Source organism: Pezoporus occidentalis, unplaced genomic scaffold, assembly GCF_034315485.1.
Source record: "Pezoporus occidentalis ecotype Australia unplaced genomic scaffold, CSIRO_AGI_Poc_V1 ctg54, whole genome shotgun sequence".
Taxonomy (NCBI): Eukaryota; Metazoa; Chordata; class Aves; order Psittaciformes; family Psittacidae; genus Pezoporus; species Pezoporus occidentalis.
In genome coordinates this window covers 7,259,780-7,286,692 of record NW_026915877.1, presented here as the reverse complement: position 1 = coordinate 7,286,692, position 26,913 = coordinate 7,259,780, and the positions used below count along the sequence as shown (strand labels likewise).

Below are 26,913 nucleotides of genomic sequence, written 5' to 3'. Positions count from 1 at the left end.
AGAAGGATCATTCTTTTTCCTCTGTTTTTCCTTGTTTTGGTAGTGCTATGTTGCATTTTATTAAAAACTTCTATTCTTTTTATGAAATGAAAAGGAAACTCTCATTTTAAGTATTTTTTTCCAATGAAATATTATGGTGAAATTAATCTAGCTGCATATTACCTGGTTATACCAGAAAAAGTAAACACAGGGTCCAGATCCATGTAGGGAATCTGCTTATCTGTGCTTGGTGAGGATGAGGGTCAGAGCTTTCAACACCATGTTGCATTTTAATGAAATGTAGAACTAAGTCACTGTGGGAATGTGAATATGGAATAGAAATAATACACATCTGTAGTATTAAACTGTGTTGGCTTTCAGCAGCGTATTATGAGAGAGCAAAGCCACAGCATTATCCTTGGTCTTAGAACTGATCCTATTGGTATTGGTCTGGCTGACCAATTCAAGTATGTAAGTGTGTCCTACATTGTGCCTGATGGGATTTTTGGGGGTTGTTTTTTTTTTCCTTTTTTGCTTCTGTAGTAATCTTGACAGAAATTTTCATGTCTTCATGTCCTTAGCTTTAATTTAGGAAGATTGGTGGGATAACACAAACGTATTAATGCCTCGTGACAAAGAGTTCACAGGAACAAAATTTGACATTTGGCTTAGAAGATAATAGGTTATGACAGGGCTTCACTATAACTGTGTCCAGATTCCCCTGTCATCTGTTTTAGAGATAAATACCATGAAAAGGTCAGAATGTCTTGAACCAATCTGAGAATTAAGACAGCAAGTAAGGGTATTAAGGGTAGTAAGGAATACATGACCCTTTTTTTTAGGACATTTTGAAGATAAACTGCTTGAAAAATACATCTAATTAAGAAGAAAATACTCTTTTCCAGAGGGAAAAAAAAAAAAAATCACTGTCTCTGATAAACTGTTCAGATTGTTACAGTTGCACTATTAGCCTCCTAGCAATGGGGGTTTATTGTTCTAATATGTGTCCATGTCCTTCTTTTTTTGAGCATGGACAGGAAGCCAAAATAGTGTAAATGCATTGGTGAAAGGTTTAAAAGAATTGCCATCATCATGTTTACATCTTGCTTTCTTGTTTCTTTACTATTTATTTTGCTGCACTAGTTAGAAACTTGTACTGTTTTTCACAATTTTAAAAACTCAGCTGCGTGTTCAGACCAACTTAAGTGTTTCTGTTTGTAGAGATGTAATTAGCTGTTTTAGTTTCCATATAACTTCACTGTTAGCTTGTCTCACTTTAGACACTCTAGTCTTCTGTCTACGCTTGATTTTTCTCCATAAAAATATATGAATTCAGTTGGGTCAAATAGCTTATATATCTTCTTTTAATGCAAAGCATCAGACAAGAAAAAACCCAAGTGAAATCACTTCCCATGAGGCATCAGATGAAAAGTGTCTGTACAGGAATGGGTATGCTGCTCAGAAACATGTTTCAGATAGAAGAGCATGGAATAGTTTCAGGTAAAATGCCTTTGAGACTTGAATGATTTAAGAAGCTGTAATGTGAGAGAAGGTAGGGAAATGATTTTACCAGGAGAAGTCCAGGTGGCATTTTAATCAAGTTGAGCTAAGAATCTTAGCAATATTATTAAACAAACAAGCAAACAAAACGAGTTAAATCCTGAGGTATGTTTATGGACCTCCATGGATGGAAATAATAATCCACAATGTAGAGTCATCTGAAGTCTCTAATACAGAGTACATGCACATCACACTATTAAACTTCAGTACTAAACCAATTTATTACTGGCTTTGCTGGTTTAAAATTTAATATTTATTTAATCTCATGTTCATGCTTTTGGAGATAGAAAAGTTTCATGGTGAATTTAAAGCATATTGGATATCAGGCAAATTGAAAAACTGACCAGAGTCTGATGTGCTTTGGAAAGGGAAAAAATAAGCAGAAAAGGAAAAGTTAAAATTTAACTTTCGATGTTAATGGTTATGCTCTGCAATGTATATGACACGTTCTGTCTACATTTCCTCCTCTGATCAAGATACACGTAATTGAGACATAGCAAACTAAAATTATTACAATTTTTCAATTTGTATCTCTTTTCCGTGTGTTTTGTGTACGAGCAATGACTTTATTTTAGTCCCTTTGTTCTTCTAGTTCAGGGTTGCTTTTTTTTTTTCCCTAAGGGGCAAGCACATTTTGTGGCATGGTTTCATACTGAAGTAGAGTAAGCAATGCAGTAGAGGCCTCAAAAAAATACAAACAAATCTTAAATTTGTGCAGGGGTAACCAAGTCAGAAGAGTGGTGCAGAGGACTTACTATTGAACATCTATTTTGTTAATTTTAAATTCTTTCATTCTTCCCAAATCTGAAGCCATCAGATACCAATCTTATCTCAGCATGGCACAAAGCCCATTTTTTACACTTTGCTGCTTTTATGCCCTCTTTTCTCACCACAGGTTGTCAGGAAGAGTTTGGGCAATTTCAGTGGGTCCAGGGATCCTACAGGGGTTTTGTTGCACTGCAGCAATGGGGGCCTGTCCTAGAATCCATCCTATCTTGCATGCTGACAAGATACCGTTTACTATTTCTGTGAAGACATTAAAGTGAAGATTGACCAACTGAAATTGCACATTGCTGGGACTGTTACAGGAAAATAGCATGTGAATGTACTAAATATTGGTCCAAAAATATATTTTGTGATTGTGTAAAATGGTTGTGCAAAAGAAAGTGTTCAGGAACAAAGATTATGGGTAGGCTGAGTTGCAGCTGAGGTGGCCATGTAGGGTGTGTAATGTGGCAATGTGGTAGTGTGTGTTAGTTGCTGTTTATATCCCATTTCACCCGAAGATTTATGGGATGCAAGTGGATTACTGGGAATGGAAAGCAGGACTTTCTTGCACTCAGTGACTGTATGCATGTGGATAGCCATGCATGTAAGTATTGGGGAGGAATATTAGAAATCACATATTTCAGAAGGTATTTTGTTCAGAAGAGCAGAAAGTAACAGTTTCATTTAAAATATTTGAGATTAATCAGGACTGGACTGTAAGGCAGTGGTGTGCCAATCACATGCAGATGACGGTGACAGAAATGTGCTGTTAGGTACGGTCAGAGCCTGTGACTGACAGGGTAATGACTACATTGGCAGTTGCGGTCAGAGGCTCAATAAGGTATTGCAAACATTATCAGACAAAAATACCTTCAGACGCTCTGAATCTTAATCATATGTTGAAGTCACAGCAGTACCCTTCCCTTTTACTATGTTGACAGCTTTCTAAGTCTTCTCTGGGTGGTTTGGACTGGATTGCACTGCTTTGTTAGTTTCACATTTTCTCACAAAAAAAAAAACACAACAATCTTTATCATCCAGTAATGCAAAATTATTGCATAAAAACACCCTTGGCTGTCCCCTAAAACAGCTTCATATAGTAGGTCTACCAATAACATAAAAAAAACCCAAAACAAACAAACAAACAAAAGACACCATTGTTGTACATCTTAGTCCTTAAAAAACTGGAAAATAACGAACTTACCTTAAAGAAAGGTTGCTACAGCTTATAGTACGGGATAAGGAACAGTATTATTGTCAGCTGAATACCCTTGTCTTTTGATGGTTCACTTCTCTACAATTCAGCAAAATATTCTTAAGAGACCAGCTGTATGTTTTAATTCAGCTGATGCACTGCTCTCATTGAACCTGATCACCTTAGTTAAATCAGGGAAATGAAATCAATGCAATCACTCTGGCAATTTTCTGTCCACTCCTTCTAAAGCTGCTTGCTAATTGATATGGATTTATCAATTCATTGAATTCAGATATGTGAGAGGGGAAGTTTCAAAGCCATTTCCATTAAAGGAATATACTGAAAGTGTGCTTTAGATGAAATGTGGGGTTTGTGTATACACAGTTACGAGTTTTTTTGTTCAAATTATATGTTTTTGGAAGAAAAAAAAAACATAAATTATATATAGTCAGGGAATCTAAGATTGGGGTGAAGGCAGTCTGAATAGCAACTCAAGGGAAGAGGCGAGAGTATAGGTAAGCTTCTGACCAGTGTTCTGTAGCAGTTGCTACAGAGAGCCACAAAGGTGAGGGAAAGTACATCACCGCCAGGGCAAGAGGTTGTGTAACAGGCACCATGATACAAACTACTCGGTGTCTTTTTCTTTCTTTTTTTTTTTTAAAAAACAGTAATGAATAATTCACCAGCTGATTTTTTTTAACTTAATTCCAAATATCCATATTCATCCATATCCATATATGTAGATAAGTGTTATTCTCTAGAACTTTTTCTAGGATGTTCAAACCAATATTCATGCCAAAGAAGATGGAAGACGGGTCAAGGGCAGACTGTTGGTCTCTTAGTGTGTGATGGTAAAAGTTTGGGTTCAACAGTTAGGATTGTAACCTGGGGTTCCAGCTTTCTGCCCTTAGAATGGGAAAAAGGAGTATGAAGTGGAGTATTTGAAAAATACCTGGAAGACAAAAAAAGGTCGTAAAATATTCTCTGAAATGAAAGCAGATGTAGATTCTGTCCAGAATTTTGAAATTTTCAGTGCAAAACTGAAATACTCCTTAAAGTCTACTCCTACTTAAGGGCCTGTCTGAACATATCCTCAGCTGTCTTATTTTATTATATACCTAATTAGTGTAATTTTTTAAAATGTAAAGTATCTATATGATGTTAGTTTCAATAAAGATGCATCTGCATTTACAAATGAGTGCATGTCCTGGGTTTAGCAGTAGCAGTCAAGTCAAACTTCCCTTTTGAATTTTTTTGTTCACTAGCATGAATAGTTTAAAGCATGAATTCAGCCTTTAGTTGCTGTGATGAAAATCTGAAAGTTTTACTTGAGATTAGCTCGAGTCTCACTTCTTGTTGTTTGGTGGTTTTATTTTAAATAAATCAGCACAGACTCTTTGTTCGTTCTGGAGCAGTTACAGTTTCCTTGAGGAAACAGCATCTCAAAATGTTACTCATCATGTTTTCTAAGGAGGTAGCACTTGAACAATAAAAGAAAAAAAGTGAAGTAATTCTTTGCTGTGTTTCAGGAGGAAATTCATTATTTATACATGATGAAACTGTGCTGAATATGGGATGCTCAGTTTTCAGTGTTTGTAGGGTACAAAGGACATGAGATAAGAGTGCGTTAATAGTGTGATTTTTTTCTTTTTCATTACACAAATTGGTGCTCAGTGAATTAGAAACAATTTAGTGAATGCTTAAAAGATGCGCATGTCTACTTGGATTGCAGCTGATTTCCTGGAAAGCATCCTGGCTTTTGGTACTGAAGATTGGCAGGAGAATTTTTGGATCTTTCTGAAGAGTAGAAATTCCTGTGGAGGTGGCTTTAAAGTGCTTACTGTTTAAATGATAAATGTTTATCCATGAACGAATTTTCTTTCATGCATTTCTGATAGATTACTGAGGCTTTTTAGTAGTAGGGGTATTATAAAAGAGCTATTATAGTCTACATTTTACTTGCAATTTATTAGTCTATGGTGGTTCTTATGTTTCTGTTGTTTTCAACAAAATATTCCCTGCTTTTCCATTTCTTGTGTCAAAGAACTGTTGCATCTTTATATTGTTACCTCTTGTCAGTTAGACTTCTTGCTGGTTTTTGAATTTGCAGAGATGAAGGCTATACGTTTGCCTTTTTGATATGTCTTTTTGTAATAACAGATCCTCTCACTTTGGCAGCCTAACGGATGAAACTGCTAACCTGAGGAATAAGTTCCAGTAATCTGCTGTTCAGGCAACTGGAAGCTAACACAAATAATTTTGTTCTATTCTGCAGACCCCCACCTGTGAGTGAAAGTGCACAGAAAGGAACTGTGGTCACCGTTGTTACAGCGGCTGCCTTGAACCAGACAATTGTATACTCAATTGTTTCAGGAAATGAAGAGGGTAAGTGCTAATATTTCAGTATTAGTGGTTATGATGAGCCTAGTGAGTGCATCAGAAGTCTTCAAGAAACAGTGATTAGAAATAAAGATACTAAGGTGAAATTCCACTTCATTTGTGCAAGCAGGAGGGACTGCCATTATCAAGCCTTTAGAGATCAGATAAAGATCAGATTTCTTAGCAGAATTACAATAAAAATTAGAAGACAAATTCTCACTGATGCAAAAATTCACATCCTTACCACATGATGTGAATCCATGGCATAGTGAATTAAGAATATAAATAGCTTTGATGGAGTTGTAGCGTTTGCTTAGAAATCTATTTTTAGGCATTATAGACTTTGCCATGCTGGAGACACACCTGTTAGATTAGAGTCTGCTATTTAAACAAGGCATCATTCCTGTATTTTCATCTTTCTCAAGTACTCTTCATGATCCACCTTGAAAGCTCTATGAAATTATACTGAATTATTTGGAGGGATTTGGAAGAATTCCCCATTCCATATTCCTTTTTGTGAAGGTGGCCTGTTTGTCTTGTCTGCTGTTGCCAGCATCTCCTCAAGTTAGTTATTACAGTACCAGGTCAGATTCAGCTGTTGTGCTTCTTTGAAGACAGCTTCAAAGAAGAGTTACACAGGCTTTTAGAAGCCTGAGGGAGGAATGGAAATGACTTTCTAAAGACAGTTACTATTCAGAGAATAGTGTCATCACCAAATTAGAAGCACTCAGGCATTAAAAAAATAAAAAAAAAAAAAAGTGTTTATGCATCTTAGAAAGTTACTTCTGTTTTTGCTGGATTTCAGATGTGTTTGCTATTAATAACAGAACAGGCGTGATCTCAGTCAAAAAGTCTCTGGATTATGAACGTGTGAAAAGTTATGAGCTTCGAGTTCAAGCAGACTCCTTACAAGTAGTACGATCCAATCTGCGTGTCCCTTCCAAAAGTAAGCTTAAAAGTTCTTATTTTTAAATCTATTTTTAATATACATATGTAGTGTTATTTTTTAAGGATATTGATAGCTGCACACTAGGTATTGACCTTGCTTTATTATCAGAAGTCCAACAGTGCCGATGGTATGTGGGCAGCAGAGAGTGCATTTGTGGATGTCTATGCTTGTTTTCTATATATCATGCTGATTAGTCTTGAGCTAAATCCTTACAAATCTTGTCCATGTTACATGGTTACAAGTCTCACTGGTACAGATTAAAATCATGTTTATATATAAACAGAGTTTTGATGGCATGAATTGAGCATTTTCAGTGTAACAAGGACTTTTTATGGTGGAATGTCACAGTTACTTTTTTGTAAACACATTATACAGCCCAAATACAGACTTCCTCCCTCCTGGGCTGGTATCACAGCAAATGTTGGGACACTACCAAGAGGAATGGGGAACATATACACAGCAAGGGTGACAGGAAGAAAAAGACTCCTTCAGCACCCCTGAGGGTCTGTGTGGATTTATTGCAGCCCTGACTGAGAGCAAACTGGAGGCAAGGACCTGCTTGTGACAAAGATAAGAAGGTTTCTTGCAGGATCTCTGGGCAGGAAGGAGTTTATTTACAAACTGGTTTGCTTTGGCTCTCTCTCATGGTGAGGTGTTGATTTTTTTGGTTTGTTTTTTTTGTTTTTTTTTTTGCCTTGGATGGTTTTCATTTTCTAATAAAAGTAATTTGAAAGGACTTCTGATTAATTTTATCACCCTACCTGTAAGGCAAAAAAAAAGTCTGGAAGGTCTGGATTCAAACATCTGGCTCGGTGTCCTGTTCTGTCCTATACAACTTCCTATTAAGCCACAGTTGGGCCCTAGTTTAAAAAAAGAAGCTTATCAAAAAGTATTTTGGTACACATCTTTACACAGTCTGTGTTTGTTGTCTCCTTTTTTTTTTTTTTATTATTATTATTTATTTTTGGTCTTTGTGAGTCTCAGGTTTTCCCTGCTCTTGCATCATGGATGCAATGAAAATAACCCTAGGGCAGTGGACTGTTGCACTGAGAAAAGAACAGTGAGGAGTTGAACATTTGTTTAAAGGCTATGAAAATATTACCTCCTTTCATTTCAAATTGGATGTAAGTTCATTTCAAGTCATCTTTCTGCAGTCACAAGTTATACTCATATGAGCTGTGGGCCAGGTCTGTTGCAGGTGGCTGACACTTTTTTCTCCTTTGTATTTCCACCAGTGTTAATCATAAAGCAAATCTTCAGCACTGGAAAAAAGCAGGCTTATCCCGACCAAAAACACCCCATGGACTAATAGGTTTAGCCTCTTTTATTTCTAAATGTCTATCCAAGGGACCCTGCTGTACCACCTCATAGCATTTGCTGTTGTGTGAGCTGAGGAATCCCCTAGAAGGCCAGGCTTTCAGCACCTGCTCTTTATTGATGCCTGTGTGTAATTCATTCAATAAAGGACATTGCATGGGTATTTTGGAACCACGAAATACAAATGGAGTTCAAATTTAATTCAGACTTCAGTTTTATGCAGATAACCGATATGCAATTATTTGTTAATCCAGGGGGAGATACCATAAACAGTATGCCACTACAAGTCTGTTCCTAAACATCAGCGAGATTTGGGCACTTATTAAAATGTGTACATAATAAAAACTCCTTCAAATTTTTGGAAGCTTCCAGTAGTATAATGAGCAATTTTAGTTCAAGTTCATCTTTTAAAGCATTACTGTCTTTAAAAATAGGGATTGTGCCAAGGAGGTCTGTATGGCAAACCAGGGGCAAAAATTTTCCGTTGGTCTTTTTATCTGTCACTAATGTTAGACTGCCACCTTTCCACCTGCCCTGAGCAGGATATATTTCATTGTTCTTTTGTCCAGGCACAGAGAGCACTGGGCAAATTAGGACTTAGAGCACAGTGTGATTCTTTTTTCTCCTCTGCTGCAGGGAAAAGTGAGCTGTGTCAGCTTTTTTGCTTTTGCTACTCACTTTGGGGTCTTTGGCATATTGGCAGGCAGAGAGCCAAAGTGCCACCCCATTACTGTCAAAGGTGACAGTGTTGCTCCATGACAGACAGTGCCTTTTCAACACTGCAGGTTGTGATCCACAGAGTTAATAGTCTGAGTGTTAAAAAGGAAGGGCCATCTTTAAATAATGGGGCTGATTCTGCTGTCTTTTTTCTGTAATTAATCTTCTAATTATTGTTCTGATGGATACAGTAGTAGCTATGAATATTAGGAAACCCATCTCTAGCTTATTTCAGTGCCAGTTTGTGTATGCTTATGGTTAAGAGTATTTTGTGTAGAGTAGAGATCAAAATGCAGATTTTTCAGAATAGTGATTTAAACAGGCTGCAAGTCTGTTTCTTCTGTATAGAGGTACTATTGTAGAACATGCTTGCAATACTGAAATTGGTACTTCATGTAAAGTTACAGATTTTTAAAGTTCTTAAAAATATTAGACTTAGCAGGTTTAAGTATTTGGGAACATCACATAAAATTGGATGATAGAAGGTAGCCTGAGAAGTTGTACATGGGGTGGAAGTTAAAATATATTCATCATGCTTTCCAGTATGACCAGCAGAAAATTATTGGAAATTGGATATATAGTATCATGGATATTTCTTCTTTGTTATGAAAGAATTGACCGCGTGTGTGGTGTATCACATATGCATTATTCAGTGATCAGAAGTTTAATTGTATTAACAGCGATGTAAGAGTCTGTTGCTGTTATAGCCCCCATCAACGATGTACCTGGAGGGGGAGAAAAAGAGAGCTAGTGCCAGTCGACTGTATTTTCTGTGTCTGGGACAGGTCCAGTTAAGGTTATATTCTGTAAAATACAGCTAGGACATATGCAGTGAGGAAATAAGGTTCTCTGCAACATACAGCTTTTTCCAAATCTTACTCTGACACAGGTGAACAGAAGGGAGTCAGCAGGCTCCAGCAGTGGTCTTTGGGCATACCTTCTGACTCATGGTCTGCACTAGAGCAGCTCTCCCAAATGGACAGCAGTTTTAAAAAAAGTTGATGGCTGAATTATTGCATTCAGAGATACCATTCAGATGGTAATGACTTGAGTTTGAATTTGGTCCAGGTTAAAGGAAGACATGCACTTGCTGTATGTGTTTGAATCACAGGCCAGAAAGCCAACCATATACTGGGCTGCATCAAAAGAAATGTGACCGGCAGGTGAAAGGAGGTGATCCTGCCCCTCTACTCTGCTCTCATGAGACCACACTTGTAGTTCTGTGTGCAGTTCTGGTCTCCTCAACATAAGAAGATCATGGAGCTGTTGGAGCAAGTCCATAAGGGGGCTGGAGCACCTCCTGTGTGAAGACAGGCTGTGTGCAAGGCCAGATTGGATGAGCCTTGGGTGACATGGTCTAGGGTGAGAATTCCCTGCCCATGGCAGTGGGGTTGGAACTAGATGATCTTAAGGTCATTTCCAACCCTAACTATTCTATGATTCTATGAATATCCATGAGTATACAGCATGTATTAGGTTTTGAATATGCACTGTGCTGGCTGGATAGCTAAATAATTTGGTAGATGTATATTTTTAAAATATTTTACAGATATCTGTCTAACTAAATCGCGTATGTCTTTGTAGTGGAGATCCCTTGACCTCTAGGTTTGATTCCTACATCTATATGATGTATGTTTTTCCATTTCTTCAGCACCTTTTTCTTTCTTGATGAGTCTTAATCAGGTTAAATGCTACTTCTGAGTTTCAGGGCATTGAATTGATGAGCTACAGTGGAAGGAGATGAGACAGAATTAGTGCCCTGCTGTGGACTTTGGTGACATTGAAATGATGAACTACTTTAGAGATAGGTGACTTTGAATGCACTTCTCTAAAATTATGTGACATTGAATTAATACACTGCTCTGACACTCAATGGCAATTAATAACTGCCAGTTCTGGTGGTAGATACTACAGAATTGGTGAACTGTTCTGGAATTTGTTGGCAGTGAATTGATGACCTACTCTGGAGCTGCAATGGTGAAGCCTTCTGGAGCTAGGTAGCACAGCACTGACAAACTGCCAGCCACAAAACAGTACTGAGTTTTGCAGAACTCAGAAGCTAGACACCAAATTGTTTTTACCTTTATGATATTATAGAAGATAATTATATACAAGTAGAAGTTTGAATTTTCATCTGTGCAATAGAAGAGTGGATGATACTGCGTTAACTGTAACTAAGCTTGTCAGTGCAGCATCAGCAAGTTCGCCAATGACACTAAGCTGTATGGTTTGATTGATACACTGAAGGGAAAGGATGCCATCCAGAGGGACCTTGAGAGCTGGGTCAGTGTCAGCCTCATTTCAACGAGAAGTGCAAGGTCCTACACCTGGGTCGGGGCAATCCCAGGCACAGCTACAGGTTGGGCAGGGAAGAGATTCAGAGCAGCCCTGCGGAGAAGGACCTGGGGGTGTTGGTCAACAAGAAACTGAATATGAGTCAGCAGTGTGCACTTGCAGCCCAGAAAGCCAACCGTATCCTGGGCTGCATCAAAAGGAGCGTGACCAGCAGGTCGAAGGAGGTGATCCTGCCCCTCTACTCTGCTCTCATGAGACCCCGCTTAGAATATTGTGTGCAGCTCTGGTGTCCTCAACATAAGAAAGGTGTGGAGCTGTTGGAGCAAGTCCAGAGGAGGGCCACAAGGATGATCAGGGGACTGGAGCACCTCCCATACAAAGACAGGCTGTTCAGCCTGGAGAAGAGAAGGGTGCGTGGAGACCTCATAGCAGCCTTCCCACAATTGAAGGGGGCCTGCAAGGATGCTGGAGAGGGACTTTTCATCAGGGACTGTAGTGATAAGACAAGAGGTAGTGGGTTTAATGTTAAAACCAGTGAAGTTCAGATTAGCTATAAGGAAGAGGTTCTGTACTCTGAGGGTAGTGAGACACTGGAACATGTTGCGCATAGAAGTAGTAAATGCTCCGTCCCTAGCAGTGTTCAAGACCAGGTTTGACAGGACCTTGGGCAACATGGTCTAGGGTGAGGTGTCCCTGCCCTTTCCAGCACTAACCATTCTGTGATGCTATGATTTAGTGATAGCACCAACTGATAGTGTAGTAATAATTAAATTTATAAATGAGGAGAGAAAGTAAATTGAGATGTCATTCAGAGTGTGAGAACATAAAACTGGTGACTTAAACTGGGTTTTTAAAATATGATGCTAAATCATGCAAAATCACATTCTTTCAGTGGAATTGAACTCCTTAAATGAATTACTTTTGCTAAATCTTTATAATATGAATTTGCAGTGCATTTTTGCTTAGTTTGAATGGAAAATGAGTTAGGTTTTCTGATTATAGTGAATTTAAAAGGTTGGAATTCTAGCTATAAGAATCAGCAACTAGTGATGCTGAGCCCTGAAAGACATTCAGTATTAATGGACTTCTCCAATTCAGTTAAATTTAGCAGCCCTGGATTTTTTTTCTGACTGCTCTTTGCTTCTTAGATTGTCTATCACTATGGACTTTAGTCTGATGTTTGCTATAGGTCAAATTAGGATTGTGATTGTTAGCTTCTAAATAGAAGCTTTCAGTTCTGCCTCAATGAGTAAGATTAAAAAAGAAAAGAAAAGCTGATACATAAGGTGAACATCACATAACTGTGTGTGCCAGGGTTTCTTCTACAACTGGAAGGTGCTGCTCTGTAATCTGTCACAAAGTGAGCAGCTCCTTCCTTCCAGAAAGAGATATGAATTAGTGAGGTGAAGGAAATGTATCGGTACAATTAATCACTTACTAAACCAAGAGTGCCTCTTGAAAAAGAAAAGAAGCATCATCTTTTACCTCATTTAGCACTGTCAGCTGTTTGCAAAGTTTTCATCTACATCTCACTGTCCTGCATTTTGATACCAAAGAAAACGTGGTCAGATTAATAATCTTGTGGCAAGGAAGGAAGGGACAGGAAGAAACAGAGGGGTTTACAGGAAACCAGGGGAGCAGCAAAGAGAAAGTGCTGCCTAAGCCCAATAAGAAAGAACAGTGGAGCAGTATAGGGGTGAAAAAAACTATAGGTTATAGGTAGGGGCAAAGAGAGGGTTTTACCAAAAAAAAAAAAACCCATGGTCTTAGTTTTATGAATTAAAGCATTAGTGGGCATCTTGTCTCTGTGCCAGACAGACAAAATGTGCACTGCAGTAGGAGACACCAAGGCTTCCTGCTTTGACATGGGAAAAATGGTATATTTACAAAAGAGCCGGAATATGTTTGCTTTTGAGCACCGCAGGAAAAAGGGCCCTCTAAATTCCTCTGTGTACAGAAGTGAGCAATTTATTTTCCTGGTTTGCATTGTTCATAGTTTCCAGCAGCTGAGAAGAGGATATCTTTTCGTCCCCCAGCTCCGTACATCTGACCCTTTCATCCTGCCACTGCACTCTTGTTCACTGAACTGCTGCCAAGAGCAGTTGCCGTGTGCTCTGTTATCTTACCATTGCCATCTATGCATAAGTTCACCCATCTTTCATGGCTGCTCAGCACAGTAACCCCCAGGCTGTTCCAGTGTCTGTCTGCAAAGGGACATGGATGTAAACAGCTTGTTTAAAAATTAAACCTGACAGGCAAAGGTGTTACCAGTTGGTACAGTGCCACATGAAAGGTTTTTACTCATTAGAAGTTACCTGTGTTAACAGCTTTGTTGTTCAATGAGCTGTTGAGAGGGAGGCCAGAGGGAGTATTTTGGTCTGAGGTTGCTTTTTGTAGATTTTGTCTTGTTTTGACGGTGTCTAAGATTGACTGTGAGATGCTGCTGCCACCCAAGTAAATCATATTCTTGTGGCAGGGGTAAAAAAGAGGGTTCCTTATATCATGTAGTTGTTAATGCAGTGAAATAATCCCCTACATCCATGATCTTGTCACCTGCATCTTCATTAGGAAACTTCTGTCATGGCTTGTAATCCCACTGTTATCCCTCCCACATCCTCTTTCTTTTTTTTTTTTTTCTTGCTTTCTTACTTTTGCTGACTTGATTGGGTCTAACTAAAAGAGTAGGGAAAGGAAAAACAGCAGGTACATCTTTCACATTTCTAGAGATGCAGGCATGCTGACAGTACCACATGGATGGTTCTACTGTCTTTTAAGAAGAATTTAAAAGAAATTAAAAGCACTGCAAACAATGAATCTGATATTTTTACAGTTGTGATTATACTGGCTTGATAAGCAGATTTCTTTTTTAGAAATGGCAGGTGCCATCTTTGCATTTGCATCCAGCCTGCTATAGGTGAGAACTAAAACAGGTGTCCCTCCAAATTCTCATGGATGTATTCAGAGTAGCACAATTTCTTATTTAAAATCAAGTTAGAAGAAGAATTCAACAAGCAAGGAGTAAGGTATCTCAAGAGTGTTAGATCAGCTGAGGGGGAAATACACTTTGACATTTTCTTCATTTCAATCAGCTGTGCTAAATATTACATTCACTGCCAAGTGTGAATATATATGATCTTGGTAGAGATGGTATTTATTTGGGGATTAAAAGATTTTTAAGCAAAAATGCACCTTTCAATTGATTGTTTACATGGTTTATTCATTGCTAGAACTATTTGTTTTGCCTTTGACACAGCCCCAAGCAAGAATTGGTGTATACCGATCCCCCAAACATATGCTGAGGCACTGCCCAAGGAGGGTCATTTCTGTTGTCAAATTGTTGCTATAATACCAATGGTAAGACAGGTTTTTTCTGTGGGTGTTGGAGAGTAAAAGAATAGTTCTGTCTCCAAGTAATGTTTTTTGTTTTCTGATTAAAAAAATGAACTTTCAAGAATCATAAAGCAAAAAGGGGTAGCACTAATTTTTCAACCAAAATTCCGCAACTGCTCCATACTAATTAGGAACTATAGTTTTACTAAATTAAATATGAAAATGAATTCCCTATCCCTGTTTTATTGACTTTTCAAGTAGCATTACATTTTTATTTTCAAATTGATGTGCTGATGGTTTTATAAATAGGCTGCCATGCCAGTCCCTGAATCCAGATGTGATAGCTGAACAAAATATGCTGCAGAGCCTAAAGAGCTGCAAATCTGCCTTCCCTATGACACAGCTCTGGGGTAGTTTCCCTGAAAATTTCATACTTCTGTGGGCATCAAAGCAGTGTATTTAAGAGACACTGCTTAAAATGTGAGCTAACTTTAAATCATAGAATCTTTAAAAGTGTCCAATGCTGGGGAGTCCGTCACTTCCTGGGGAGATTATTCCAATGGCCGATTGCTCTAGATGTGAAAAGTTTTTCTTTTGTGTCCAATCAGGATATCCCCAGGAGTAACTTGGTCCCATTACTCCTTATCTTTTCTACTTGGCTCCTCATAAAAAGGAAGTCTTTGTCTTCTTTGTAGCCACCCTTTAAATACTGGAACATGGTGATAAGGTCTCCCCTGAGCCTTCTTTTCTCGAGGCTGACAGTTCTCATCTTTTCCTTATACGAAAGGTTTTCCACTCCTTTTATCATCTCTGTGGCCTTTCTCTGGACCCTGTCCAGCTTGTCCATGTCTTTTTTGTATAGTGGGGACCAAAACTGAACAGTGTTCTGGCTGTGGCCTGACAAGCGCTGGGCAGAGTGGGATAATATCATCTTTATCTCTGCTGGTGATGCCCTTGTTGATGCAGCCCACCATCCTGTTGGCTTTCTTTGCCACACCAGCTTACTGCTTGTTGTCCACCAGGAACATCCAGTCCCCTTCCACAGAACTGCTGCCAGCCAAGTAGATCCCAGCCTGTGCTGCTCTCTTGGATTATGTTTTCCCAGGTGCAAGACCTTACACTTGTGCTTGTTGAACTTCATGAGTCTTGTTAGCTCACTCTTCCAGCCTATGCAGGTCTTCCTGCAGGGTGGCTCTCCTTTCCAAGGTGTCCATTTCCCTACTGGGTTTGGTATCATCAGCAAACTTTGCCAGAGTACACTTGATTCCATCATCCAGATCACTTACAAAGATATTAAATAGCCTTGGGGTCAATGTTCATCCCTGGGGGACCATACTTGTGACAGGTCCCCAGGTTGAACATCACTGTTAACACCACCTGGGTGTGGCCTGTCAGCAAGCTCCCCATCCACCACACAAAGGCACTTGTCAAGACTGTAATGCATCAGTTTCTCTAGGAGGATGCTGTGGGAAACTGCTTCAAAAGCCTTGAATAAATCTCGGTAGACAATATCCACCACTCACTCCACATCAGCCAAGCAGGTTACTTTATCATAGAAGGCAACCATGTTTATCAAGCATGATTTGCACTTGGTGAGTCTGTGCTGACTTTTCCCAGTCACATGCTTCATTTGACTTGTGAGACCCCTCAGGAGGATTCATTCCATTACTTTCTTGGCAACTCAGGTATGACTGATGGGCCTATAATTTCCTGGATCATCCTTTAAGGCCTTCTTGTAGATGGGAGTGACATAAACCTTCTTTCAGCCTTCTGGGACATCCTCCAATCTCCATGACTTCTCAAAGATTATGGAAAGCAGCCTTGCAGTGATGTCAGCCAGCTCTCAACAGCCTTGGGTGGATATTGTCAGGGCCCATTAATTTGTAGGGGTCAAACTCCTGCAACAGTTCACATACCAGCTCTTCCTTCAGTGATGGTTGGCTTGTGTTTGCATCAACCTGGATTCTTTGATCCCAAGGCCTGGGGCTCAAGAGTGCTGGTGAAGAAAGTGTGGAGAATCTCTGCCTTTGAGCATTTTTGGTGACTAATTCATCTTTCATGATTAACAGCAGGCCAGTATTTTCCATCTGTTTCTCCCTGCTCTTTATGTACCTGAAGAGCCCTTCCTTGTATTTTTTGACATCTCTGGTCAAGCAGCTCCCTAGGGCCACTTAAATCTCCCACATTGTTCCTGCTCACAAGAGCTGCCGGCTCCAGGTGGGGCTCCCTGCTCTTCCTCAGGTTTCCTGGGGAGCCCTGCTCTGTACCTTAGCCTATCACAGAGCCTGCCATTGCCACAGCTGTGCACCTCGTGACCAAGTGCTGCTTCCAGTTTCACCACACTTAAATCTCCCATGGTTGCTTTTATTTGGTAAAAAAGATGGGGTTTATTGATTTAAATGAGACCTTGCATCAGTGCTACTCCAAACACGTTGCTGTTTACATCTAGTCAAAGCTTCTTTTTGCACTGTTCTTGGTCAGATTCAGCATATGATGATCTTGCTCAGGCTTTATGGGCAAATGCTGATTTAGATGAAAATGCCACTGAAAAATACTTGATGCTGGTTCCTATTTGGTTCTGCCAAATTTAGTAAGGTGAGATTGAGTGCAGCTGCACTTCAGTTTAGTTTACCTGCCAAAGCGCAAAGTCTGCTCAACAGATTTAAGATAGTAGTAATGCAAAGTGCTATTGAACCGCAGTGAATTACAATTCTTATTCCCACTTTGATTAAAATGAATTTTTAAAAGAGAAGAATTTGCTGTTACCTACTGCAGAACAAACAGCCACTGCTTAATCTATGTGTTTTTATGTTAAAATTATTGATGCATGAAAAGCAGCTCTATCAATGGCTGGCTTGGTATATTATGGAAGACAAGTGCAGCATCAACGATGAAAGCATAATGTAAAAAAAACCTAGTGATAGTGCAAGCATAGTTGACACTGTCTCAGCATTCAAAAAGCATTGCTTTGGTTCAACTTCATTTCTGAAATCTGGCAAGAAACTACAAGCTCACATGACACAGGCATATTATTAGTTCTACTTAGATAAGCAGTAATACTGGGAAAGAGTTTTCAACAAGCATGTCAGGAAAAAACTTCTGGAAGTGATAGCATACACTAGTTCTGACCAGCTCCCTGGAGTGTTTGTTCATTTTGTTTTCCATATTAGTAATGATCTACTAGTTTTATGTGCTTCAGAGGGTGCTTAGGTTTCCTTTAGAGAACCTTTAAGGATGTTTTCACTCTCTTAAAGTAAATCACAAAAGCTGAAAGTTCCAAATACTTCATCTTCTAGTTTTGGGAGTGATTATTTAGCTGGAGCAGTGCATGCAGTATGCTTGGTTCTTCTAGGCTGAAGATGACTTACAAGCAGCTGAAGTTCTGTATAATCTTTCCCCTGCAGCTCATCTCAGTGTGGGACTAGAAGAGGCAAATGGGACACAGGACACCTTGCAGGAGATTGTGATGAAGAAAATTCCTTTGCAGTGCATTGTCTGGGTGGCTGACTTGACCTTTGTGACTGTTGAACTAATTGGTGTGAAAAATCCAGGCAATAAATGTGTCTTAGCAATAAAAATGTGGAGTAAAACTAAAGAAACTATTTGCTTATCAAGTATCATCTGCATACTTAATATGCAGAGAAGTACTTTCTTTACAGCTGAAGGCAGATAATTGTAGCACTCAATCAAATTTCTTCTCAGCTCTCCCTGGCCACCTTGTCAGTCCTGTGTTGCTTTGTCTAGAGAAAGATGTTTTTTCTTCTTTCACCTGGCCAGCTATTTAGGTAACTCAGTCACAGTAATAAGAATTCTACTTGGATTGATTAGGTCTCACAAGGTGTACCACAGAGGAATAAATTCTGGTTTCAACTCCTGGACTCCATGAAAAAGAATGTAACTGGAGCTGGATTCCAGATCTAGAATACCAAAGCAGCATGGTTTTGCATACATGGGGATACAAAATTTCCCTTCTGGAAGGTGAATGTTAAATATTAGTATCCTTTGGTATTCAGTGTCCTGCCTGTGAGAGTATCAGTGCACGTTATATAGTGGGTCCTGTTGCCTGCCTTCAGGTACCAGAAAAGAGGGCTAGAGCCACACAAAAACAATAGTTAGAACAAGCATTAACAAATTTGGAATATGAAGAAAAAAATTAAGTCTAATGCCAGAATCTAAACCAGGCTTTGTAAGAGCATGCTCAGGTTGGGTGGCCTTTTCAATCATGCAGGGTAGTGAAGGTGCAGGGGTGGTAGATGTAGGAGCATCATACCATGTGTCTCTGGGCACCAGAGTATCTCCATGTGCAGGGGATATCTGACCAAATCAAGTGAGGTGGCTGGGGAAATCCCCATGGCGAAGGCTCTGGCACAACCTTCACACAAAATGGCACAGTTTCTGATGAGAGATTTTAATGTGTGCTTCTTCTAGGCTTATCTGATATGAGATAAGGCAACCTCTGTAAGTGGCTGGGGGCTGTTTACCGTGGCCAGCTGTAGACTGGAATCAGATAAAAAGCACGTGGTAGGGAGGAGTTCACAGATGCCATATTCCCTTCCACCTGCCAGAGGGAATGAAATATAAGCTGTGCCTAAAAATCAGGCAGTAAGATAAAATGAAGGTATACGTTTAATTTAGCGTTAACGATGCTGATGTTAGTCTCTATGTGTGCAGAATATTTAACTTGTTTTGCGCTCAATGTAATAACTTTCATTTCTCATTTTCAAAGCGTTCAACCATCAAAAAACAAATCAGCATTTTGGCAGCTCAAAGAACTACCAGCAAATTAAACAAATGTTTTTGAGCAAATTGCAAAGCAAACTTTGCATCAGGCTAAGCCACCTCACCAAAACGGGCTTGAAATTATGAAGGTAGTAAGCACTATGAAAAAGATGTTTAATTTGCATTAGAGCTAGTGCAAGCCTGCAAATGTTTACTCCTACCAGTACTGAATGTGATGCAATTATGATCTTCCCTACAGCAGTAAACTGGTCACAGCCATTGATGTAACTGTTTATTAGCTCAGCAGGTCAAGGTCAGTTGCACACATTGCCTGTAATCCTGATTCAATTGCCTTCTTCCTAAAGGGTGTAGCTGCAGTTTCTAACTGTAACTCAGTGTTGCACCCGGAAACATTAAGGATACATTTTAACAGGAGAGGTTTGACTATTCATGGGACCTCTCAGTATCTGTTTGACTTACAGTTTTCTTCACTGTAATAAATAAAGAAGCATTCTTTTGAAAACAAGCAAACTGGAGATGTTTTCAAACAGGCCATTATGTCCACATTACATGTATTCACATGCTGGGTTATGTCTTTTTTCCCATGTCTGTAAAAAGAATGAATGTCATTAAGTCATTTTCTCATGAAGTAACAGCACCTGAAAGTTGTTTAACATATCTCTACAGATCAATGTGAAAGGTTAATAATTGATTATTCCTCTGAGGAAATGTAATTTTTTTCTTTCTTTCTTTTTTTTTTTTTTAAATGCTTTTCTTCCTATTAGTGCATTGGATGGCATATTAAATGTTTTTCTCAGATTTCAGTTACATTTATGAATTCCTCATTTGTTTCTCACCAGTTGAACCATCAGATAGATCACCTGATCAGATAGATCAGTCACCTGTGGTGACTCTGGCAATCTGAAAAATAGTCTGTGTTGTTTGCTTTTTTTGTCCCCTAAAGGTACTGCTACTAAGTACTTTCTTAATGAGACTGTGTTTTGAAGCTTAACTCAGATCAGCATGGCACCTGTACAGTGTTCAAATTACCCTGGCACTGAAAAAAAGCTGGGAAAACCAACTCTGAATTGAGGCAATTTATCACTTGAAAATGTGGTTTTAATGAACTGGATATCATAATTTCCAGCAGTCTTTCTGGATTTTACAATTCTGAAAGAGACAAACAGATGTTAGTGTAAATTAATGTGCAGTTGTATCTTTTTTGCACTAGCTCTGTAGTTTTTGCTAGAAGTTTTTTTTCTTGCAGAAGTTGTTGTCTGTGATTCAGTGGAGCGGATCAGTAACTGTTTAATAAAACACAAATTGACAGCAGTATTTTGGTTGAAGATGTGTTGAACCCCTAGGGATAAAGTGATACTTCTCCCATGGGCCATTCCAGGTTTCTGATGAAGACAGGCTTAGGCATGCATTCAATTAATACAGTAAATTCATTAGGTGTCTAGGGTGCTTAGCCAAGTGCTACATTATGACTGTTTGTGAGTTTACAGATACCGTGGCAGAGTGACCTGTTCAGTATTTGTGTGGGAGTTAATTAAAATACATAAAGCAAGCTGCACAGGAAATGGAAAAAGTAAGCTGATATTTGCAGTATAACTGCTAGTATATATTACCTGCTCATTATCTCTAACACTTGTGAGAATTTCATGTGACCAAAATCTGTGTAAAGTATGAGATCCTTAATTGTGCTTTTCCAATTATTTGAAAAATTAGTTGCAGGCCTTTTCTTATATTTTCCCCAAATATCTGGGTTTCTAAAGAAAGCCATGGCAGTTTTTTTATTACAAGAAAATTCAGATATCCATAATAGCAAAGTGCAAGTGTACAGATAATAGGAAACGTCTTCTCTAAAAGTATGAATTCAATCCAAGTTAGATTCAAGATTGGCAAATGCAGAAACAATGAATGTAGATTAAAAAAAAAAAAAAAAAAAAAAAGAAAGAAAGCATGAAATCTCTTTATTTCCTTCAAATTCATACCCTTCATAGCAAATGTGTTATTTTTTCTAATGAATTTACTTTTACAATATTATCCATACACCTATTTTATATGATCTGTTTGGGCTGCAGACGTACGAACTATGGTAGGTGTTAAGGGTTTATTGAAAAATTTTCGATGTATACTTTCCATTCTCTCTTTTAGGTAATACAGCCAAGGTATTTATTGAAGTGAAGGATGAAAATGACCATGCACCTGTCTTTACAAAAAAAATGTACATTGGAGGGGTATCAGAAGATGCTAAAATGTTTTCTTCTGTGCTTAAAGTTAAGGTAAGACTGATTTTTATTTTTTTTTAATAACATTCACTTGCAGTGGGAAAATATTTACTTATTGGTTTGATTTTTTTTCCAGGAAGTTACAAAATAAGTTTCTTTTAAAGATGCTTGAGCTTCTCAGGTACTGGCAGTAATTGTCATTTGATTTATTCTCATAAAAAACTATAGTGAGCACAGAATGGGTAATTCTTCTAACGAAATCACTGCATATGAACATGAGTGTGATGCTTTCTATCTCTGTGTGTGTAAGTGACATGCATTGGCCTACTATTCCAGCAAGGCTGATTTTGAGCTTAAAAGGCAGGTTTATTTGTGTTGATTTATATTGATGCTCATCTTTCATTTGAAGACTTGTACCTATTATTTTAAATATGTTACTATTTGGAGGATTCTTTTATGCTCAGCACTAATTTTTACCTTAATTTTTAGTTACTACTTCTTTGGCAGCAGCATGTTTATGCTTTAAAAAGGAAAGAAACAATTTCTGTTTCAGGTCAGCAGAGGAATTTCAGGTCTGTGCACTGTGACACAATGGTGAGCAAAATTAGCTATCTGCAGGGGTGGTTGGTTTTTTTTTTTGTGTTTCTTTATTTATCTTTTTAACCTTCAAAAAAGAGAGAAAATTCAAGGAAAGGTAATATATAGAATGTAATTAGTATCAGACATTAAGTTAACTTAGAATAAAAGCTACTTCTTTTCTATAAAATGCTTTGTGATGCATTTTTTTTTGTGCTAGAGACAGCTTGACTTGCAGGAACTTTCCAAGTCAGCTTGTTTCCTCTGCCTTTATTTTGTTACCTCAGCAGGCCACCTGCACCTTCTTTCAGCTTAAGAGTTAGTGGAATATCTTTGATGTTGATGATACAAGCTTATGGTGAAAAGGCACAGAAATATGACCTGCCAAGAGTTTTACTTTGACCCCATGATATGTTTAGAGCACCAGTAATGAAATAGAAAATATCAGAGCTTATTAAAGTTGTCCATTGCTGTTTTGTTTCATAGCAGTCCTTCCCAAAGTAAGCCCAGAAATGGCAGAAGAGTGAGAAACTTTTAAATATTGACTATTGGACAGAAGCTTCTGTAGGTGAAATTTGTTTACTTTGTGAACTAGTCCAGAGTATTTGGTTTGCTGCTTCTTTTTTTTTTTCTTTCTTTTATATAGTATTTACCATTGGCAAATTTTTATCCCCAGATTGTGTGAAAAAGAGCAGGCATACGGGCAAGGGATATTTGGGGTGAGGAGGGGAATCTGGCTTTACCCTTCAGAAACATTTTACTCAGAAGGGGTGACCAGAGGACAGAAAAGCATTGTCATAGGAGGACACAAAAGAGATCACAGGTTTATGTCTCTGATCTGTTTCTGTTACAACCTGGGACAGAATTCTTACTGACTTTGCTGACAGGCAAAATAGAGCAAGATATAAGACAAAAGTTTTTATTAGTGGATGGTATCAAACATAAACATGTGCTTAGTTAAAGTGAAATTAGAAAAACAGTTAAATGCTTGTTGTAAAAAATCAGGCTTTAAATTGTTGTCCTAGCAGCAAGCATTTTCAGCAGTTGGTACTAGTTAGCTTATAAGTTAGAATATTTTTTACAACTGAAAGATATTAAACTGCATAATATAGATGGTTGAAATCATTGTTCTTGGGACCTAGAGTGAACCAGCATTTTCTAATTATCATTAGTGTCACATTACTTGTCACAACAGTGCCATATAGTCAGTATTGTAGCAAAGTATGCAATGCTTCCTGCACACTAGGCCTGAAACTTGTCATTTTTTTTCCACTGTACTTCAAGGACATACCAGCAATAAATAGGTGCTAAATGAGTGAAGTGATGCTAACTTTTAAATTGTTTTCTAATGTGCATTCCATTATCCTGAGGGAATAAGATAGTGCTTATTTTAAAGTGCAAGTTTGCTGTTACCAAAAAAAGAATGGACTCTGAATTGAACCAGTGTTTTCGTTGTGTTAGACAAAACTAGTCATTCTAGAGATACACCATCAGCCTTGTTGATTAACTCTTAGCATCTGTGTTTTTTCTCTTGATTCTAGTTTGTAAGTGGCAGATTATGCTTGAAAACCTGAAAGTCACAGTTTTCTATTGGCAGTGGATGATTTGGATAGTCAAGTCAGTTGTTTCAAAATTCCAAGTCCATTTTTTTTGTCAGTTTCTATGTGTGCATGCATGTTTAATACCAGCTCCTACTCAGTGCTCTCCGAGGCCTTTATATTTATATCCCTCCATGTGAATATCCATGCTCCTAATGACATATGTCAGTTCCTACATCTGTGAACAGGACCAATATAAATCATAACAATGTTTTGTACCATGGCATTTAGTGTGCTGTCAGTATATAGAGGTGGTTGTTAAGGTTTGGTTCTGTGAGGTGAGATATTTGAGGAATTCTACAGGGAAGAGAATAACTTTAGTCTGTAAAGCAGTAGGGCATATTAGAAGACAAATGAGGACAACCCAATTCACGGAAGAGAGAATAAGAAGGGAAAAAACAGCACTTGCTTGAAGATGAGGTAGGATCCAACTTCTGCTTTTATAATATAAAAATGCTACTCAAGTGAATGGTGATTTATTTTACATGACTTTCATGAATTGTATACCTATTATATACCATAAAGATGGTACAGATCATGGAAAGGGATATTTAAGTCATGGATGAAGATAATTCACATTGTGAGCACCTACATCTACTTTCTCATGAGAAAGTGATAAAATACAGCAAAGTTCTTTTTTGAGGTGACCTACCTGCCCAAGTGTTGGAAGTATTAAGGGCAGACAGGCATTCAGAATTTTATGTGATTGCCATCATATAGCAGGAAGAAGTTTTCTATAACACAACTTTTATTACATAGTTTACTAGCTAACCATTATGTATCAGACTTTCAGAAAAAAATAAATATCATTCATTAATTGTATTTTTATGTTTTAAGCACAAATGTGTGTTTAATTTGTGTCAATGGATACAATAAAAATTCCCCAAACAGGGCCTTCTGGCAGGCTGGCAGAGGATGCTACTTCTGGAAGCCCTGATTTCGGAAACACCAGCTCCAGCTCCTTTAGCGAGAAATGCCTTTTACTGTATAGCAGAAGGAGATATTTTTGATTGAAAATAAGGGTCAGATTTATTGCAAGAAGCTGTCATTGCTTGTTTATTTATGTTGAAAGCAAAGGAGGGGTCTGAATACCTATATCTGCTTCAGCCTTTTACACCTGAAGATCAGGGTCAGGAATTTCATGTTAAGCTCAAATGTCAGAAAGTGATTTGGTTTCTGTTACCATTTATCCATACATTTATTTTTGAGAAAAGTATCATAACAGAAAAGCAAGGCTTATCTTGAAACTTCTCCTTTCTCCTTAAAGCTCAAGATCAAAGCTGTTTGTGGCTTTAGCAGGGGGTTTGAATGAACACCACACAGTTCTTATGTTCAGATCAGTTTCAGTTTCCTGAGCTTTAACCCAGTTCTTGTTGTCTGAAGAAAGGCTGGAGCAGGCCTGTGCAAACAAATTTGCTTTGTCTGGTCACTGTGGGTGGAATAGCCATGGGAAAAGACCAATGGAAGGCTGGGCTAATTGCAGTAATCAGAATTGCTGGTATTTAGTTATTAATATGGCACCTGCAGTTAGATGTGTTTTACAGGGTTTGACTGCTTTTATTTGCCATTGCTGTAATTAAATTAGTTAAGCATAGTAATCACAGTGGCAGGCACTTGCCAACAGTTATCATTTAGTAGCAGTTTAAGCTAATATAATTTTTCCTTTTTATCAAATAGTAGATAGAAAAGATGAACTCAGAGAAGGTAGTTAGGAAGTACTCAATTGTAGGTGGTTACCAGTGTAGCTACTAAGAGGGTTCAAAAATTATTTTATAATCTGTGTAGAAATTCATTGTGTCTTTATTTTAGAGAGTATGTGGGTTACATCAAGCAAGAAGTAAAGAACATTTTAAGTTAAAAAAAAATCTTCTAGTTTTGCAGTAGTTTAAAAAGAAAAATAATCTGAAATGTCAGAACAGCATTGGTGTTAATACTAAGAGGTTCTTATATTGCAGGATAGAATTAACAGCTGTGTTTAGGTCCAGATCCTCACTTCAAGGTGATTCCCACCCCACCAAGATCTGCAGGGGCCTTTTCCACCAATTGTCCAGGCTAAAAGATGTATTAAGGCTGCTCACAGCTCTTTTCCCAGCCATGCACCTGTGTTTTCCCAGGGGTAAGTGCAGATGTGTGTAGGGGTCACTTTCTGCTCAGCCTTTGCAGCATCAATGTCCTGCTGACACTCCCAGCACTCAGCTGTAGGGAGATTTCCAGTTCTGTCTCATTTTAGTATTTAGTAAGTTACTCTCAACTACCTCTGTCTTTGTACAGTGGTGTTGGCACATAAGAATGGGTCATTTTTAATGACTTTAATTTATGTAAAAATAATACATCAAGCTTTATGGCCCTATGCAAAACCTACAGCTTTCAAATTAAAAACAAAACAAAACCCCAAACCAAACAACCAAACAAAAAAGAAACAAATCCACCACAATTAGTTCCTCTTTAACAGTACTTCACTATTTGCTGTAGTCATTTTTAATACAGTAGTTTATGTAAATAATTTTTAGATAAATTCATGACAAATATACTGCTGAACATTGTATGTTTAACTTAAATTAGTAATTTAAATTAGTAATTTACTTAAAAACTTAGTTGCTTAAATTATCATGAACAAAACTTCACTCCTCCTATCAAAGCACAGTTCTTCCCCTCTTGAAAATATTTTGTAAAGCACCCCAGTCTCGGCACTAATTATGCCATACAGCCCAGCAAGTAGCACTGGGAGTAAGAAATAACCTAGCTGCCATGGGTCAAACACAGAAAAAAACGCAGGGAGAGAAAAAAACTGGTAATATGAGTACAAAACCTTGCACACAAATTGAATTTAGAGACAAATAGGCCAATAAAATATCAGATCAACACTTCTCTCATCATCAGAACAGCTACATATATATATATATATATATATATTTGGCAGTATATGTATAAGGCAAATACTCTAGATTGCTTTTTCCAGCTCTACAACATGCCACAGTTTTGCTGGCAGCATTAACCATTCACTTACATATATTCATTTGAATATAAAATCCTTTTAGAATAGGGTAATGTGTTGTCTTTCTCTAGATTTTTAGAATTATTGAGTAGATAAAGAAGAAACTTTAGCTTAGAAGAATTCCACAAATCATTATTAAAAAGTCACTTTTAAATAGAATTAATTTGGTTAATGATATCTATATGAATATGGTAAGGCTAGTGTCTGGCTAGTACAGCTCATAAGTACTAATGCTTTGAAGTAAAAAAATAAAAGGATTATATTTATTCAAATGGCACTTTTAACTGAGGCTTTAGTTCTTG

General features: G+C 38.0%; 1 protein-coding gene across 10 annotated transcripts in view; it reads left to right on the top strand.

Annotated features, from left to right (window-relative positions):
* The window catches only part of PCDH15 (protocadherin related 15), a 370,883-nt gene that overhangs the window by 281,985 nt on the left and 61,985 nt on the right, over positions 1–26,913 (top strand). For all 10 annotated transcript variants that reach the window (XM_062637927.1, XM_062637929.1, XM_062637924.1 and 7 more), the window contains 3 exons: positions 5,778–5,887; positions 6,687–6,827; positions 21,369–21,496. In XM_062637927.1, the coding sequence (XP_062493911.1) occupies positions 5,778–5,887; positions 6,687–6,827; positions 21,369–21,496 (379 nt within the window). The remainder of the gene's footprint in view (positions 1–5,777; positions 5,888–6,686; positions 6,828–21,368; positions 21,497–26,913) is intronic.